Here is a 15,331-nt window from a genome sequence, read left to right on the forward strand (position 1 = left end):
TATCATCACTTGTCAGTTTATAAAATATAGTACATTATTTCCCTCTACTATCAGTATCTGCAACAAAATAACAGACAAACTGTGGTCTTCACTTTAGTAGGTGTGTTCCAAAACAGTGCATTTATGTTGTATTGAGATCACTACAGACATGTACATCCTGTGATACATATTCAAGAGCATGAACACACTGCAATTCTGGACTATATAGCTGCAGTGTTTGGTCAAAAATATATCCCTTCCGTTTATTTTTACTGCATGCAGCAAACAAAACTCCTTAACAGTGTAATAAGCACATAAAATGTATTTATTTATTTTACATTTGGTTACCGGGAAAGTCCGACTGGGTGAAGACCCCTTTTCAGCGGAGGCCCGGGGAGAAAAGCTCCACATGTATCATAAAAATACATAAAAACTTACCACTACACAATTTTACAGCATAGTCAATAGCATTTTTCTGACAGTACACATATTGCAAAAGACAATTTTACAGAGAAGCAGTAAGTACACGTTTTTAAAATAGTAATTCAGTTAAATTTACACAATATAGGTTCATAGGTTGGTACTAGGCTATCGGCCCTAGGGCCTATACAAGCCTAGCCATAACAATTCCCTGGATATTTCTTCCCACAATATTTACTTCTCTGGACCCCTGTCTAGTAGGGCGATTGACATGATCCTCAGGGTGAATTTCCTATCTTCCATCCAATCATCAAGGTTCCTTTTGAAGAGGGCCAAGGAGGCACTCTGCTTGACATGTATGGGCAGTCTATTCCAGAATATGGGGTGTCTCTGGGTCAGGAACCTATCACTCCAGCATGTTTTGTTCATTGTGATGACAAGGTTTAGATCCTTGGAGCGTCTGGCTCTGAGGTATTGGGATTTGTTTAAGTGGAGCATGTTCAACAGCTCAGGGTTTGACATGGCCTTGTACGTTAAGCAGAAATCACCTCTGAGTAGACGATATGCCACAGAGTATAGCTGGAGTTTTTTTAGATGGTCAGCATATGGCATCTGCTTTAGGCCTGTGATTCTTTTAGTGAGGTATTTCTGTGGCCTTTCCAGCTGTTGCAGATGTCTTGTGAGGTACATACCAAATGGGGGATTATACCCTATAATGGGTCTAATGAGAGATGAGTACAGTGGGACAATGACCTCCTTTTTTCTGGATGAAAATCCCTTGGTGATGAGCTCTGCCACATAGAAGGATTTCCTGAATGTTGTGGTGATGTGGTTATCGAAGGTGAGACCACTGTCCACCTGTGTCCCTAAGTCTCTCATCACACTTTTGATGTTTAGTGTACTGCCACCTATGTGGTAATTCATGGGTACATGTTTTTTTCCAAAGGGGATAACTATACATTTCTTGGCATTAAGCTTGAGCCCGTGGCTCTGGCACCAGGCATTTGTTTCTGTAAGGCCCATTTGTAGAATATCTACATAATTTGGGGATTCAATAATGGCTCCCAGTTTGCAGTCATCTGCGAACTTTGTTAGCCAGAGTCCCTTAGTGTTGGCCTGTACTTCAGAGAAGTAGATGCCAAACAAGAGTGGTCCCAGGACTGAACCCTGAGATACTCTACTTGTCACTTGTCTAGAGATGGATTTGGAGTTGGCTACTTTTACAGTGTGGGTTCTGTCAGTAAGCCAGTTGGCAACCCATCAAGTGATGTAGAGATTTATGCCCAGCTTAGTAAGTTTATCTATGATTCCAGAGTGGCGGATGATGTCAAAGGCCTTGGTGAGGTCCAGATAGGCTGTGTGGACTGCCTTACTCTCGTCCACAGCTCTGGAGACTGATTCAAAGAAGTCAATCAGGTTCAGCAGACAAGATCGGCCCTTCACAAACCCAAACTGGGTGGGGTCCAGTGTTTGAAGGTTGTCAATGTCTTTGTTTATAAGTTCCATGATAATGCTTTCCATGCCATTGCAGATCAGGCTCATCAGACTGATGGGACAGTAGTTCCCGGGATCCGAGGTGGATCCCCCCTTGTGGAGTGGGATAACTATGGCTGTGTGCCACTCAGTGGGCATGAAGCCTGAGGTGAGGCTATGATTAAACATGACACTTAGGTGAGGTGACAGTTCATTTTGTAGTTCATGTAATACACAGCCCGGGATGTCATCTGGTCCCATGGATGCTGTATTCTTAGCTTTGGAGAGTGCGTTTTTTTACCTGTGTGGTCATTATTACAGGAATTTGGCAATCTTCTGGTATTGAGATGGGCCGTTTAGGGGGTGAGAGGGGGGTGAAGTTGGCACTAAATCGATCTGCCAGGATATTGGCAATATCCTTGGGATCAGTATATTTAATGCCATTCTGTTGAAGCTCAGATCAGATCTGAGCATTGCCATTTAGACTCTTGTCATAACTATAGAATGCCTTGTGGTTGTCTTTGGAATCTTTGGCAATTTTATTTTCGTAATTAGCTTTTGAGGATTTTATGAGGGATCTCAGTTTCTTACTGAGGCTGGTGAGGGAGTTTTTTGTATCCTGGGATTTTCCTCTTTTCTGCAAGTTTCTTCCTTCTGTTGTATAGTTTGTTTATAGCAGGGGACCACCAGGTTGGCTTCTTTTTTTTGGTGGAGAGCATCTTGGTTCTATTTGGAATGGCACAATTCATGCACAAGTGGATGTGCTTGTACAGTGCCTTAGTGTAGGATTCTGCAGTCGAACTTTCAGATCCCATCTGCATGGGGATCATGAAGTTTGTCACTTCTGACTTCAGCAGCATGAAGTTGGCTTTGGAGAAGTTTTTTAAGGACGTTTCCTTACTGGGGGGTGGGGGGGTGGATGTCAAGGGTGATTTGCTTATGGTCAGACCTGACCAATGAGGGGGTGACCACTGGTGTGGAGCATCTATCTGGTAATGACCAGGTCTAGGATATTGGAGCCCCTGGTGGGACAATGGATTAGTTGATCCAGGGCATTGGAATTTATAAATTCCAAGAACCATTGGGAAAAGGAGTTGGTACCCAAGTAGTTTTCCCAGTTAATGGCAGGGTAGTTGAAATCACCCAGTATTAGGGTGTTTGGTTGTATCTTAATATTTTCCAGTATGTTTAGAAAGGTGTAGTGAGAATCTTGGGTCATGGTGGGGGATCTTTATCAAGCTACAATTTGGATTGCAGTCTTACCTAATGTTAATTGCACCTGTAGAATTTCAGATGCATTGTGTTGGGCAACTAGCCTGGAGATGTGAATATCCTTGGTGAATATGGACACTCCTCCACCTTTAGTGTTTTGGTCTTGGTTTTGTGGCCGAAAAGTGTGGTAAGAGTTGTAGCCTGGTATCGCAGGGGTGCTCTCTGGAGCCTTGAACCAGGTCTTAGTTACTGCACAGATATCGATGTTCTCCATTTTTAGGAGTGCCTCGAGAGAGTGCATTTTGAGGTTTAGACTTCTAGCATTGAGTAGCATTACCTTCAGATTTTGTATGCTTGTATCTGTTACGGTGGTGGTTTTGTCCTTTGAACCTTGCATAAAAAAGGCAGCATAGGGGTAGCAAGCGCTTTAGCCAGTAACCTGAATCCCAGGGGTGACAGGTGCAGACCATCTCTGGCAAAGCATCATGGTTTGTCGATTATATCTTCCCAGGCTGGCAGATAATGGATCCCCTTTGAATGACACCAGAAGCTTGGCCAATTGAAGTCAATCATTTTGTCCTTATACTGTGGTATCATTCTGGGCGAAGGCAGGATGCTACTTAGGGCTAGGGTCATACCTGCCTGGGCCACATGATCCAAGAGCTCTTCCATGTCTCTTTTCATGTAGTCCAGGGAGGTATGTCTCAAGTCATTCACTCCAGCATGGACAATGACAGAGTCGTATTTGTACTTGTTGTGGAGTGACTTGAGTGCATGCGTTATGTGGCAGATCCTGGCACCCGACAGGCAGCTGACTGTAATTTTCTCCTTGTTCAGCCTGGTGAGTGGGACATCAGTGTGCCTGACTATAGAGTCACCTATGACTAAAGTGTTGGGTACATTGTCTTGCCTTAGGGGCTGTTTGTGGGTGTCACACTGGTGTTGTGAGCTATGTGTCACTTTGGTTGTGACTGGTGTTTGTTTGCGATTCAGCTTCGGAGGTCCTTGTTGCTTGGGCAGGTTAATGTTAAGGGCCTCTGCATATGTGGGTTTAGTGTTGCTATGTGTTAAGTTTAATTATAGCTAGTAGTCAGAGCTGGACTAGCAAGAGCAAGCAATTCACCAGCCACTTAGCCTGGGCTAGTACAGGTACAAAGCCAAGAGTCATTAAGGAAACTTTTAATGTTAATTAATATGTTCCCATGATATTTTCAAAATGTACTACCCAATTTATACTGAGGTTCTGTTATATCAGGAATGTCTTTGAATTACTTAAAAAATGCGATTGTACAAAGTGGTATAAATCAGCCTTAAAGCAAAGCACATTGCTGTTCGTTTTTTTTCACAACAGCAGAGTGCATCATTGCTTTGCACACACTGACACACACTTTTTCATATGTGGCATGTGTGCTTAGCAACACAGTCTTTGCATGTGTATGACATTATTATAGTTTGTCAAACTGCTGGCCAAGGCTATAAAAGGCACATGTTCTTGCAGGCATTATTTTGGTTGCCAGTGGTCTGAGTCTTAGTACCTGCTTAAAATCAAGTAGGAGACTGCTGCAATATACCATGATTTACCCTGAGCATGCCTACAAAGATGAACTTTTTGGACCCAGGTGAAGCAAGAGGGACACTGTCCCTTGCATCCACCTCTTGGAATCTTGCTATATCCAATCTTTTTGTTCCTGGCCACTGTGATTTTCCAGTTGCTGTGGTGCTATGATATGTAGGAAAACACAGGTTAGTGTCACACTTGTTTTGGGCATTCCTCAGTATGGGAAGTGGTATAGACATATGTGGAATGACCTGTTTGAGCACAGCATCAGTACATTAAGCAACTGAGGAAACAAGTAATGGAACAGACTCCTGACTCATTAGGCAAATAAAATACAATTTTCACTGTTATTTTTATTGCAGCCTGGTCAGTGATATACAGTTTGTCTATGTCTGGCTACTATATATTGTTGTTGAAATATATCATGTTATATTGCTTACAAATAGGCATTTGCATATATAACTGTAAATAGTTTCATAATAAGGAATGTTTAATAGCACTTATAGTATTGTTACACAAAACAGACAGTATTACAAGATTATGAAAATAGTAAAGGGAAATTAGAATGGTGAATTAATAAGGCTCATACTTGTAAAGATTGCATCAAGTAGGATGTAGTTGTTCCATGAATGGAGGTGTAGATGTCTAAACAGGTAGTGCATTTGCCTGGGATGCTGCCAGATCAGAAGGCTTTGAATTTGGCTCTCACAGAGGTGTTTGCACTCATTTACCATTACTAATACTATACTGCATCATAAGTGGATGCTGCGGTCTTGTGTGTGCTGTCCTTTGGATGAGATGTTAAACTCAGGTTCCATCTGTCTGAGTTGGTTGTAGCTTAGGTGGATGTAAAATATTCCATGGCATTTATCAAAAAGACAATGTGTACTTTAATATGAATATTCACAATTCTTCTCATTATATTTACTATAGTTCAAAAATCTCGTAATAATTGAATATGTAATTATTAATGTAGCATACTTCTAATGTGCATTTGTTTTTGTTTCTTCAACACCCTTTTCATCTTTCATTATATAGAACTTATGTGTATTTCCCTCTCTGTATCACCCATAATGTCAGAACTGCAATCATATTAGCTTTTTCTGTCTCCTCTTCAGCTGCATTTCTATAACCATAAATTGTTTGTTTTTCTACTATCCAATTTTTCAACTGAACTGCTAAAATAAATTTTACTTGTATAACACTCAAAGAATGCATGACTGAGACTGCACCTTACAACCTGTGCTCTTCTTTTACTTTGTACTTCTTCTGCCCATTAATTTGTATCTTCCTGGAGGTTAATCTGAAAGATATCCCACATCCCATATTCATCTCTTAATCTATCTTTTCTGCTTTGGATACCCCTCATTAATTTTCCTGTAAATTACTCAAACATGAAGAACATCAGGAGAATTTCCTCAGTGCTCTAGCCAAATTCCTACTAGCCAGTATGAATTCCAGAGTGGATATCACCTGAAAATAGAACACAGACCTAATGGGACTAGCTCAGCCAACAAAACATAAATAAATAAATAAAAATGTGTTAGGGCTGTTATGCTAATCAAGTATATACATATGTTAGCAATGTTTAAGCACCTTACTCCTGTGATATTTTAATGTAATATCCTTTATGACAGGTGCTGAGAATGTGCAGCACTCTGCTGATCAGTTTTATGTATTCTCTAATGAGTATTGGGCGACAATTCACATCAGGAAAACTGTCATACTGCTCTCTTGGGTGGGAATTCAAGTAGGTAGTATGGCCCTGTGAGCTATTTTCTTTTTACTAACGTTTTCATGAAATCTACACATATGCATGATGCTGAGTATGCCCTTAAGGTATAATGTGAGATGATATTCTTGTTTCAAATGTTCTTGTAGTGTGTATGGTTGTGGTGAATGCAAAAGTAAGAAGATTTGGAGAGATGACACTGGGATCATTATCATACCTCTTAATTACATGGATTTTCTCAGAATGTTCAGATTTTTGCCCCATATTTTTGGTCCGTTTTTCATACAATTATGGTTTTCTGGCAAATCCTTAAAGATTTATGTTAGAAAATAATAAGACATTTGAGTTTCAGACTTCATACCCTTCAGAAAATTCATGCTAATGCAAAATCTGTTATTCTATCAACTTTCTAAGTTTGTAAGAGCAATATTTAAAATGTGTCCCTATTTTTGAGCCTTAGTCCCACTGTTTTATGGCTTTGTACAGATTTCCTGTTCTAAGAGGTCAAGAGGTATGGTCATTACCTGCTGTGAGAGGTGTGCAAAGTTCATCACCTAGTGTTGCTTACCTTTGTGCTGGTGTTGGTGCTTTGGCTGCTCCTGCCAGTGTTGCATATCTGGGAATGTACATTTTAGACTTTTTATTTTTGGGATGGGGACTTTCATACAGCGTTTTATGCTGCATTCATTTGTTTACAACTGAGTGGTTTCACTGGTATGGACTGCTTAAAGTGATGATGTGTTCTAATCATTATTATTGGTATGTATGCTTTTGTTGTAATTCTGGTATACTGCAGTAAATTGTCATTAGCTATGTGTTCTGATTTGACTGAGTTTCTCAATTACTACAACATTACTTTTACAAAGTCATAGATGTTGGTAGTCTTGTATGATAGAGGGTGCATAGCTTTGGTGTTTGGCACAATTTTTTCTTTGTATTCTCATATCCATCCCCCCATGACCATGATCCCTCCAAGTCTGTTTCTGCCATCTGCAAATGCTGCAGGAATATGAGCACTACAGACTGGTGGTGTCATTTGGTGGGTTTAGGAGTTTTTGCTCCTAAATTTTCCCCTTCCATGGCAGTTGATGAGTGCACCATCAAAGCATTGCCTGTAATGCTGGCCTTGTGGTGCATGTTGGCTTATACAGAAACATGCACACAGAAGTGCGCACATTCAGACTCACACGTGCACGCATGTGCATATACATGGGCACACGTGCACACATGCGCGCGAGCACACACACACACACACACACACACACACACACACACACACACACACACACACACACACACAAACCAACTCCAGCTACAGTACTACTCAGTACTTGACAGGCCAGGAATTTGTGCCTAGTCTATCTTCCTACTTGCAATACCACCCAAATTTCTTTAGGTGGCACACATGCAACTCACTCAAACTACCTCTCTCCACATGGCACTAGTGCACTGACCTCAGCCACTCACTCCCATTCTTAGAGCTGGTTCCTCTAGCAGCCAGACTCACTAATCAAGTCTGGATCACTGAGACTGTAGTGGGGAGTCAAGAGTTGAGGGCCCATCTTTTGCACTATGATTTGGTTCACACATTTTGTATCTGGTTACATATTGCATATGTGTGTTTTCATCAGAGAGATGGCAGTCATAACTATACTGCTAATGTTTCCTTACTCTAGTGTGTGTGTCCCATATATGAGAAAACCTATAATGCCTATCTTGTCATGATAGTTTACAGGCTGGTGTGGCTGTGTAGTTGGTAGGGCATGCAGTTTACACTACCTGCTATACATGTCAGGGAGTATTTCCTTCATTATTATACCTTCCCATGTGACCATGCATTTTTGAGTTTGGAAGCTGGGTTGGCTGATGACTGTGATGCAGCATCCCAGTCTGTATTTGCTGAAACAAACCAGAAAGGGGACACTTCTGAGCCATGTGGTGCAATGAAGACAGCTTCATGTGGGTGTCACACTCTGCACTTCTTAGCCATGACCTCGGCATGGTTGTTTTGTACACAGTGTATAAACTTGGCAGCCAGACTGCATGAAAAAGCAAGCTGAAGAGGAAAACCTTGCAGCTCCCAAGGAATATATATCAGACCATGAAGCATGTTGACTTAGACCTTTCTGGTCATCGCAGGAATGTGGATGCACAGACTAAGGATACTGACGTCATGTTCCACTTGTTGTAGCACCTGGTAATACACATATGTGGATGTTGTAAGGGTGGCACAGTACCTTTCTATTGCCAGTGGGTGTGTTGAGAGATAGAGAGCTCACATGCTGTTGACATCTATGTGGCACTCCTCCAAATGGTGTGAATTTTATAGGGTTATTGCAGGATATCTGTGCCTGTGAAAACTGCACGTACACTACTGGCAGTTGGTTATTGGCCATGCCTACATACTATCTACAATTTTGTGTTATGGTTTCTGTATGACAACTATACTTTGAGTGTGTATGTTGCTGTAACACGTATCCATAAGTTAAACCAACAATCGATCAACAAACAGCTCCCCTGGACAAAACACCACGATCCACAATGTCCAAATCCATTATTGAATGAAGTACAAGAACTGTAGGTTAAGCGCTTTCATCTACACAATGTAGATTTCTTCAGAACAACTAATACATTCAATGCTTCACTTTAAATACTTTCAAAAAGACCGCCAAAAGTAATTACCTAACCAATCAAACGTTCAATAAAATTTAACGTTCAATATAATTTGTATCCATATCTAACTATGTTTCTGGTTTTGTTGTCTATTAATTTATAGGGAATCTCTCACAGCATTGGGATAATGTGTGTTTGTGTTCATATGTGTTACACGCAGTGCACCAGATCCTGTATTGAGGTGGCTCGCACAACGTCTATACTAGTAGAGTCCAGTAACGTACTTGTACTTCTTATACGCAAGGTTGTACCCTGCTATGCCACAAGGGTACTTCTTCAGGTTATATAGTTGTTCAGTTCAACATTCATATAATACAGTATAACAAAGTACTCCTTCTCATTTGCCATTGTATTTGAAAAGCTGTTTCTTAATACTCTTAGACTGACATGCATGTTCGGTGGTGCCACACTATTTAAGATTTATTTTCTCAATATTTGTTTAAAATCTGTAATCAGTTTATCACCTCCTGCTCACTTCTGGTAGCTGTTAAGTACCTTTTTGATTAGGATACTAATTGTGCAGAAGGGCTACATGACAGTAATGTGACTCTTCTGTAATCAACTCTCATAGGTGTGATCATGAAAGAACATTTCCAAAAACACTTAAAACAGTTGAAATTTACACACAGACACAGACACACACACACACAGACACTTAAATATATATATATATATATATATATATATATATATATGGGTCTACCTTCTTTGAACAAAATTATGTTTAACCGAATTTTGCTTACCTGACCCCACTTCTTTAAAGCTGCATTCCACTGAAACCACAGACTGCCAACATCCTTTCCCTGTGAAAGGAGCCACTTGGCCACCATAGGAATAAACCTAAATGGACCAAAAGAAAACCCACCAAGTGGAGGGCTTTGCACCAGTGCCATCCATACTCCCCCAATTAAATATACCAACTCTGAGATTGCACTACACTGAAGAGAGGGCAAAGTTCATCAAGGTGGCCAAGTGGTTCCTTTCACAGGGAAAGGATTTCAGCAGTCCATGGTTTCAGTGGAATGCAGCTTCAGAGAAGTGGGGTTGGGTAAGTAAAATTCGGTTAAACTTAATTTTGTTCAAAGAAGGTAGACCTACATTAGCCCTTAAATTCCAGTTGCTCATTAGTGATCATGCATTTTAGTGCTGATAACAAATGTGTCATATTTATGGTTGACACCAATACAAATGTCAAACTGTGCCTGTATCAACCTTCTCTGAAATACGTAATAGTTCTCCAGACACTAAGCTATGCCATAGTATACCAGGAAGTAATTTATTCCAATTTAAGTGTGCCTTTCTAGCTGGAATCTTTGAAAGATCCAAGCAACAAGTTAAGTGTTACCTTTTAGCTACATGTTTTTTCAGATTTAAGTGTTAGTGGTACAACAGTTAGCTCACTTGCCTTTGCTGTTGTAAGGTAAGAAGGCTGAGGGTTCTATTTACACCCTAGTTTCATGGATTAATTTCCAGGTACTGATATGCAGTATAAGGGGTGTACTGCCCTGTGGATGAGATATTAACCAAGGCCTTATCTGCTAGAGCTGGTGGTAGCTCAGGTGGATGTAAAAGATCCAATGGCACCTAATGCAAAGAGCAGCAGAAGATGCCTTAGTCAAAATCTCCCCTCATAGTATCATCTTGGGTCTCTCCTGAAATGAGTTAACTAGGTTAGTGTGACTACCTTGGTAAATAAAGGATAAATTAAAAACAATGACTTACAGCAAAACGGTATGAGAACAGTTTATTTATTTGCAAGTTATTTATAAGTGGTACAGTCATTGAACTTACCTGTTTTCTCTTGCTTTGGCTTTGAATTCTTCCACTACTTTCTGAAACAGACTCACAGTAAAAAGACCACCTTCTGAATCTTCTAAAATCATTCTGTATAATTAAAGACACACCAGTTTACTATAATGTATTATAAATATTTTTTGCCATTACAGAAATAATTTATTTAATAATTAGGAGCTCTGTTTCTACCAATACTAATTTGCCTTTACTTTTTCTATGACTTCTCCTACTTCCTATATAGTCTGAACTGGGTTCATTTACTCCCTTGTGATTATGTTACCCCCTGAAGTAACCTACCTCACAGCCCAGCCTAAGTAAAATAATGGACACCTAAATGCTGTAATATCAGTTTCACTACTTTTTTTTTTTAATACTTGTTTTTCTTCTAGAGCCCATAATGCCTGTTATGTACTAGTAATCACTGACTGCTTCACCATGTTCTTTTCTTCCCTTTTCCACCACTCCTAAATCCCCTTTACCACAACTTTTACTTGAAAAAAGCCCCCTAAATAAGTACTGGTGCAGAAGGTGAATCAGTAACAATCTGTGAAAAATGAAAACAGGGCTGTAGTTGTAGACCTCTACCAGGTAGGCCCTGCAGGACCAAGAACACAAGCTGGATCTGGGAGCCAGTGTAACAGGTAAATCCACCTCAATTTGAATTGGACCAGTGCCACCTATATTAACAGAAGGATAGTTAGTGGGATAAGAGAAATTGATTACACTTATACCCAATCAGTTTTAGGGCACTGGAAGAGACATCAGTGCAATAGTGACCCTTCTCAAAATTGTGAAGCAAATTCAGAGGTTTATGGCAGGAGGACTGTGATAAACTTCCACTAACTATACTCCTGTGGCCTATAAAATGCTGGTTTCATTGCAGAGAAGTAAAGGAACCCTGATACTAATATTTATGTACCTGCTGTGAGGGTAATTTGTGGTCTCCCATATTAGCGTAACACTCATATCGTTCTGGAATACAGTAGGTATTTAAAATTCCTCTAAAACTATGTAACCTTAGAACTTTACGAAAATATAGTGGTAATTAGAAACATTACTTACTTTGTGGATCGGGGAACCACCATATCTGCTAGAGATTCATATGTCTTCTGCCACTGAGCGTAACTTGTCCTGTTGATAACATGCAAGAGAAAGGGAATCATATTTTTTACAGAAAAGATATGTATAATGGAACAAGACGATTGAAATGTCTTACTTTGGAACAACAACTAGAAGAGTTGTTAAGTATTCAGAATTTAGGACAAAATCATCTTTGTTTAAAACATCTGTTAAGGTCCTTGTCAATAGGTTTCCCCTACAAAGAAAGAAAGAAAGAAAGATGTCACAGTTAATGTTTTATTACTGAAAATATATATTTTTATTATCATGTTCATTACCAATGCAAACAACATTTTTCACATCTTGTTTCCTGTTGCCTGCTGACTATCAGCTTCCCAATATATACCTGTGGCAGCTTTGGGCATGTGTAGCTTCAACAATACTGCATCCATACACTTGCACACTCTATAGCTCCTGTTATCCCTGTGGTAGTTTTGGACATGTGTAACTCCAACAATACTGTATCCATACACTTGCATGTATTCAGCAGCTTTGATGCCTGCACCATGACAGGTGAATGAAAGCACATCCTTAATTCTATAACTACATGCTGTTATACATAACTTCACCCCTGTCAGCTCCTCTAGTGCCTGCATCTCTAATCAAACATGGATCACCTGGATCACTGTCAGAGCTTTATTCCTCTGCACTGCAAAGCAGATTAATACTACTGATGTTCTTCAGTCATCAAAATATTGCATTTTAACAATAAAACTGTGACATTCATTAATATCTGTTAAGAAATGTACAAACTGCCAAATCCATTCAAGTGAAGCAAAGGAATAAAGCAGCCAAAATAAGATTTCTGTATTCAGTCCACACACACACACACACACACACACACACACACACACATATATATATATATATATATATATATATATATATATATATATGGGTCCCCTACAAAATCCCGAATGCACAGAATCCCGACGTCCAAAATACTGAGACGAAAAGCCCAAAACCCCACATTACCGAAACGGTGAAAGCGTGAAATTCAAAATTGCGAAACTAATACATACATACAGCACACACACAAACATACACACACCCTCCCCCATAACCAAACAAACCACCCTACACTACTGTGCCCCCCACACCCCCTACTTTATTATTCTAACTCCGAGATTGCACAAACATATACACAAGGCAAACTCACACCCACACATTACAGTCCCTCACACACACACACACACACACACACACACACACACACACACACACACACCACAGTCACAACACACATTTACACACACTAAAGCCCCTCACAAACACACTTACACACACACATACTTACCTGAACCGCAACACCAGAAGCGCTAACTCAAAATCCCTTAACATCGGGATTTTGAATTTCGCGCTTCTGGTCTTCGCAAAGTGGGGTTTCGGCTTTTTCTCGCATTTTGGGCATCGGGATTCTGTGCATTTGGAATTTCATAGGGGACCTATATATATATATATATATATATATATATATATATATATATATATATATATATATAGTAGCTGTACCCGGCCATGCGTTGCTGTGGCTCAGTCTGGTTAAATGGAAAAGAAAGAAAAGACAAAGCGCACGTTTCTAATATGTTTAATTTCACAATGCTTGTGGGTATACAATATTTTTTGTTGTTCCATTGTCTGTGCAGATATAGAGATTGTCTGGTTTGCCAGCTCTAGAACACACAACATATAATTTTCCATGTGAGAAGCAATCCGTGTGTAGATCTAAACCACACAATTCTAAAGATTGGCCCTGAGCTTTTTTGATGGTGATTGGAAATGCCAATCGATTGGGAATTCAAATCTCTTAAATTGAAATGGCATATCCGTTGGAATCATAGGAATGCGAGGAATGAGGACATCTTCACCTTTGAAAGGTCCTGTCAAGATTTTTGCTTCTATCATGTTGCTCATTAATTTTTTTAGTGCAAGCCGCGTGCCGCTGCATAGCTTTGGCTGGTTGATATTTCGCAAAATGATAACTGGCACGCCGATTTTCAATTGCAGTATGTACGGTGGCATCCCTGGCAGATCGAGTGAATTCAAAAATTCTGTTGGATAATTAACTGCTTCATCTGCTTCTACAACAGTGTCGATGGACTTGTATGTGACTGCCTCGCTTTGAATGTTAGACTAAATAATATTGTTAAGTTCATAGACGTCTTTGTTCTTGGCTGCAAGAATAGCTCATTCAGTCAGCCAATTGTGATTCTTATAATTGGTTTGAATATTGGGAAATACTTTTTCAATCAATTCTTCTTTTGACATCACTAAATTGCAGAAGTTATGAAGCAATTAAATTCGTCCTGAGGTCAGATCAACCGGCACCTTTCCATTCCCAATTTCCAGCAATTGATGTGAGAATATCTCAGCTGATCGATCATTTTTTAGCTGGACACGCATATTTGTAGTTAATTTTAATGTCTTTACATGTCGCCACAAAGTAGAGTATTTTAGGCAAGCATTTATTTCGTCCGCTGGTGTTGATCGAGGAGAACGAAGCAGATCTGAAGCTGCAGAACGCGATTGTTGTGCTCGCAACTGTGCATCCTCAAGTCTGGCTGCACGTCGCTCTGCTGCTTCCTCGGCATGTATTTGAGCCATTCTTTGTCTGTTTCACTCATTCGCTGATGCCCGTTCTTCCTCAGTTTGATTTGCAATTACTCGTCGCACTGCTTCTGCTCAGCGAGTACGATGACCTACGTTTGATCTTCTGCAAGGCATTATTTGGATGAACTAAAGCAGATCGACTGCACTGAAAAAGAAGAAAGAAAGTTATAACAAAAACATATAAAATTACATATTTGTATACAAATATATAGAATCCATAGTAGGTATATAAAAACACATGCGTATTCGAATGCAACATGTGACATCTATATAATAGTAGGTATATATTAAAATTTTGAACAAATGAACATTTACATTTTTATTTATATATATATATATATATATATATATATATATATATATATATATATATATATATATCAATTAAGTGGTTCCACTCTTACCTGCACAACAGACAACAGGCTGTGCGGTGGCATAATAACTTATCCAACCACCTCCCCATTACTCTAGGAGTCCCCCAAGGCTCAATTCTTGGCCCTCTCCTATTTTCAATTTTCATTAATGATCTTCATGCTCATATTTCTCCTGCCACCTATATACAATATGCAGATGATTCTACTTTAATCTGTTCTGCCTCATCCCCCTCTGTACTGGACTCTCTCACCCAAAAGACTTTTGAAACTGTAGAGATGTGGTTCCTCAAATGATGCTTAATTTTGAACCCCAAAAAAAACAAATTATTACTCTTCTCACCAACCCGAAAATCCTCTCCACTGAATTTCTGTGTCACAACAAATAAT

The 15,331-nt window shown here is 39.6% G+C and overlaps 1 protein-coding gene across 2 annotated transcripts in view; it reads right to left on the minus strand.

The window, feature by feature from the left end:
- The window catches only part of ATP6V1C2 (ATPase H+ transporting V1 subunit C2), a 455,055-nt gene that overhangs the window by 227,089 nt on the left and 212,635 nt on the right, over window positions 1-15,331 (minus strand). For both annotated transcript variants that reach the window (XM_044079287.1, XM_044079294.1), the window contains exons 4-6: window positions 12,058-12,156; window positions 11,904-11,972; window positions 10,839-10,931 (exon numbers count right to left, since the gene is read on the minus strand). In XM_044079287.1, coding sequence (XP_043935222.1) covers window positions 10,839-10,931; window positions 11,904-11,972; window positions 12,058-12,156 — 261 coding nt within the window. The remainder of the gene's footprint in view (window positions 1-10,838; window positions 10,932-11,903; window positions 11,973-12,057; window positions 12,157-15,331) is intronic.

This window comes from Protopterus annectens, chromosome 1.part1 (assembly GCF_019279795.1).
Source record: "Protopterus annectens isolate FY-2018-M chromosome 1.part1, PAN1.0, whole genome shotgun sequence".
Taxonomy (NCBI): Eukaryota; Metazoa; Chordata; order Ceratodontiformes; family Protopteridae; genus Protopterus; species Protopterus annectens.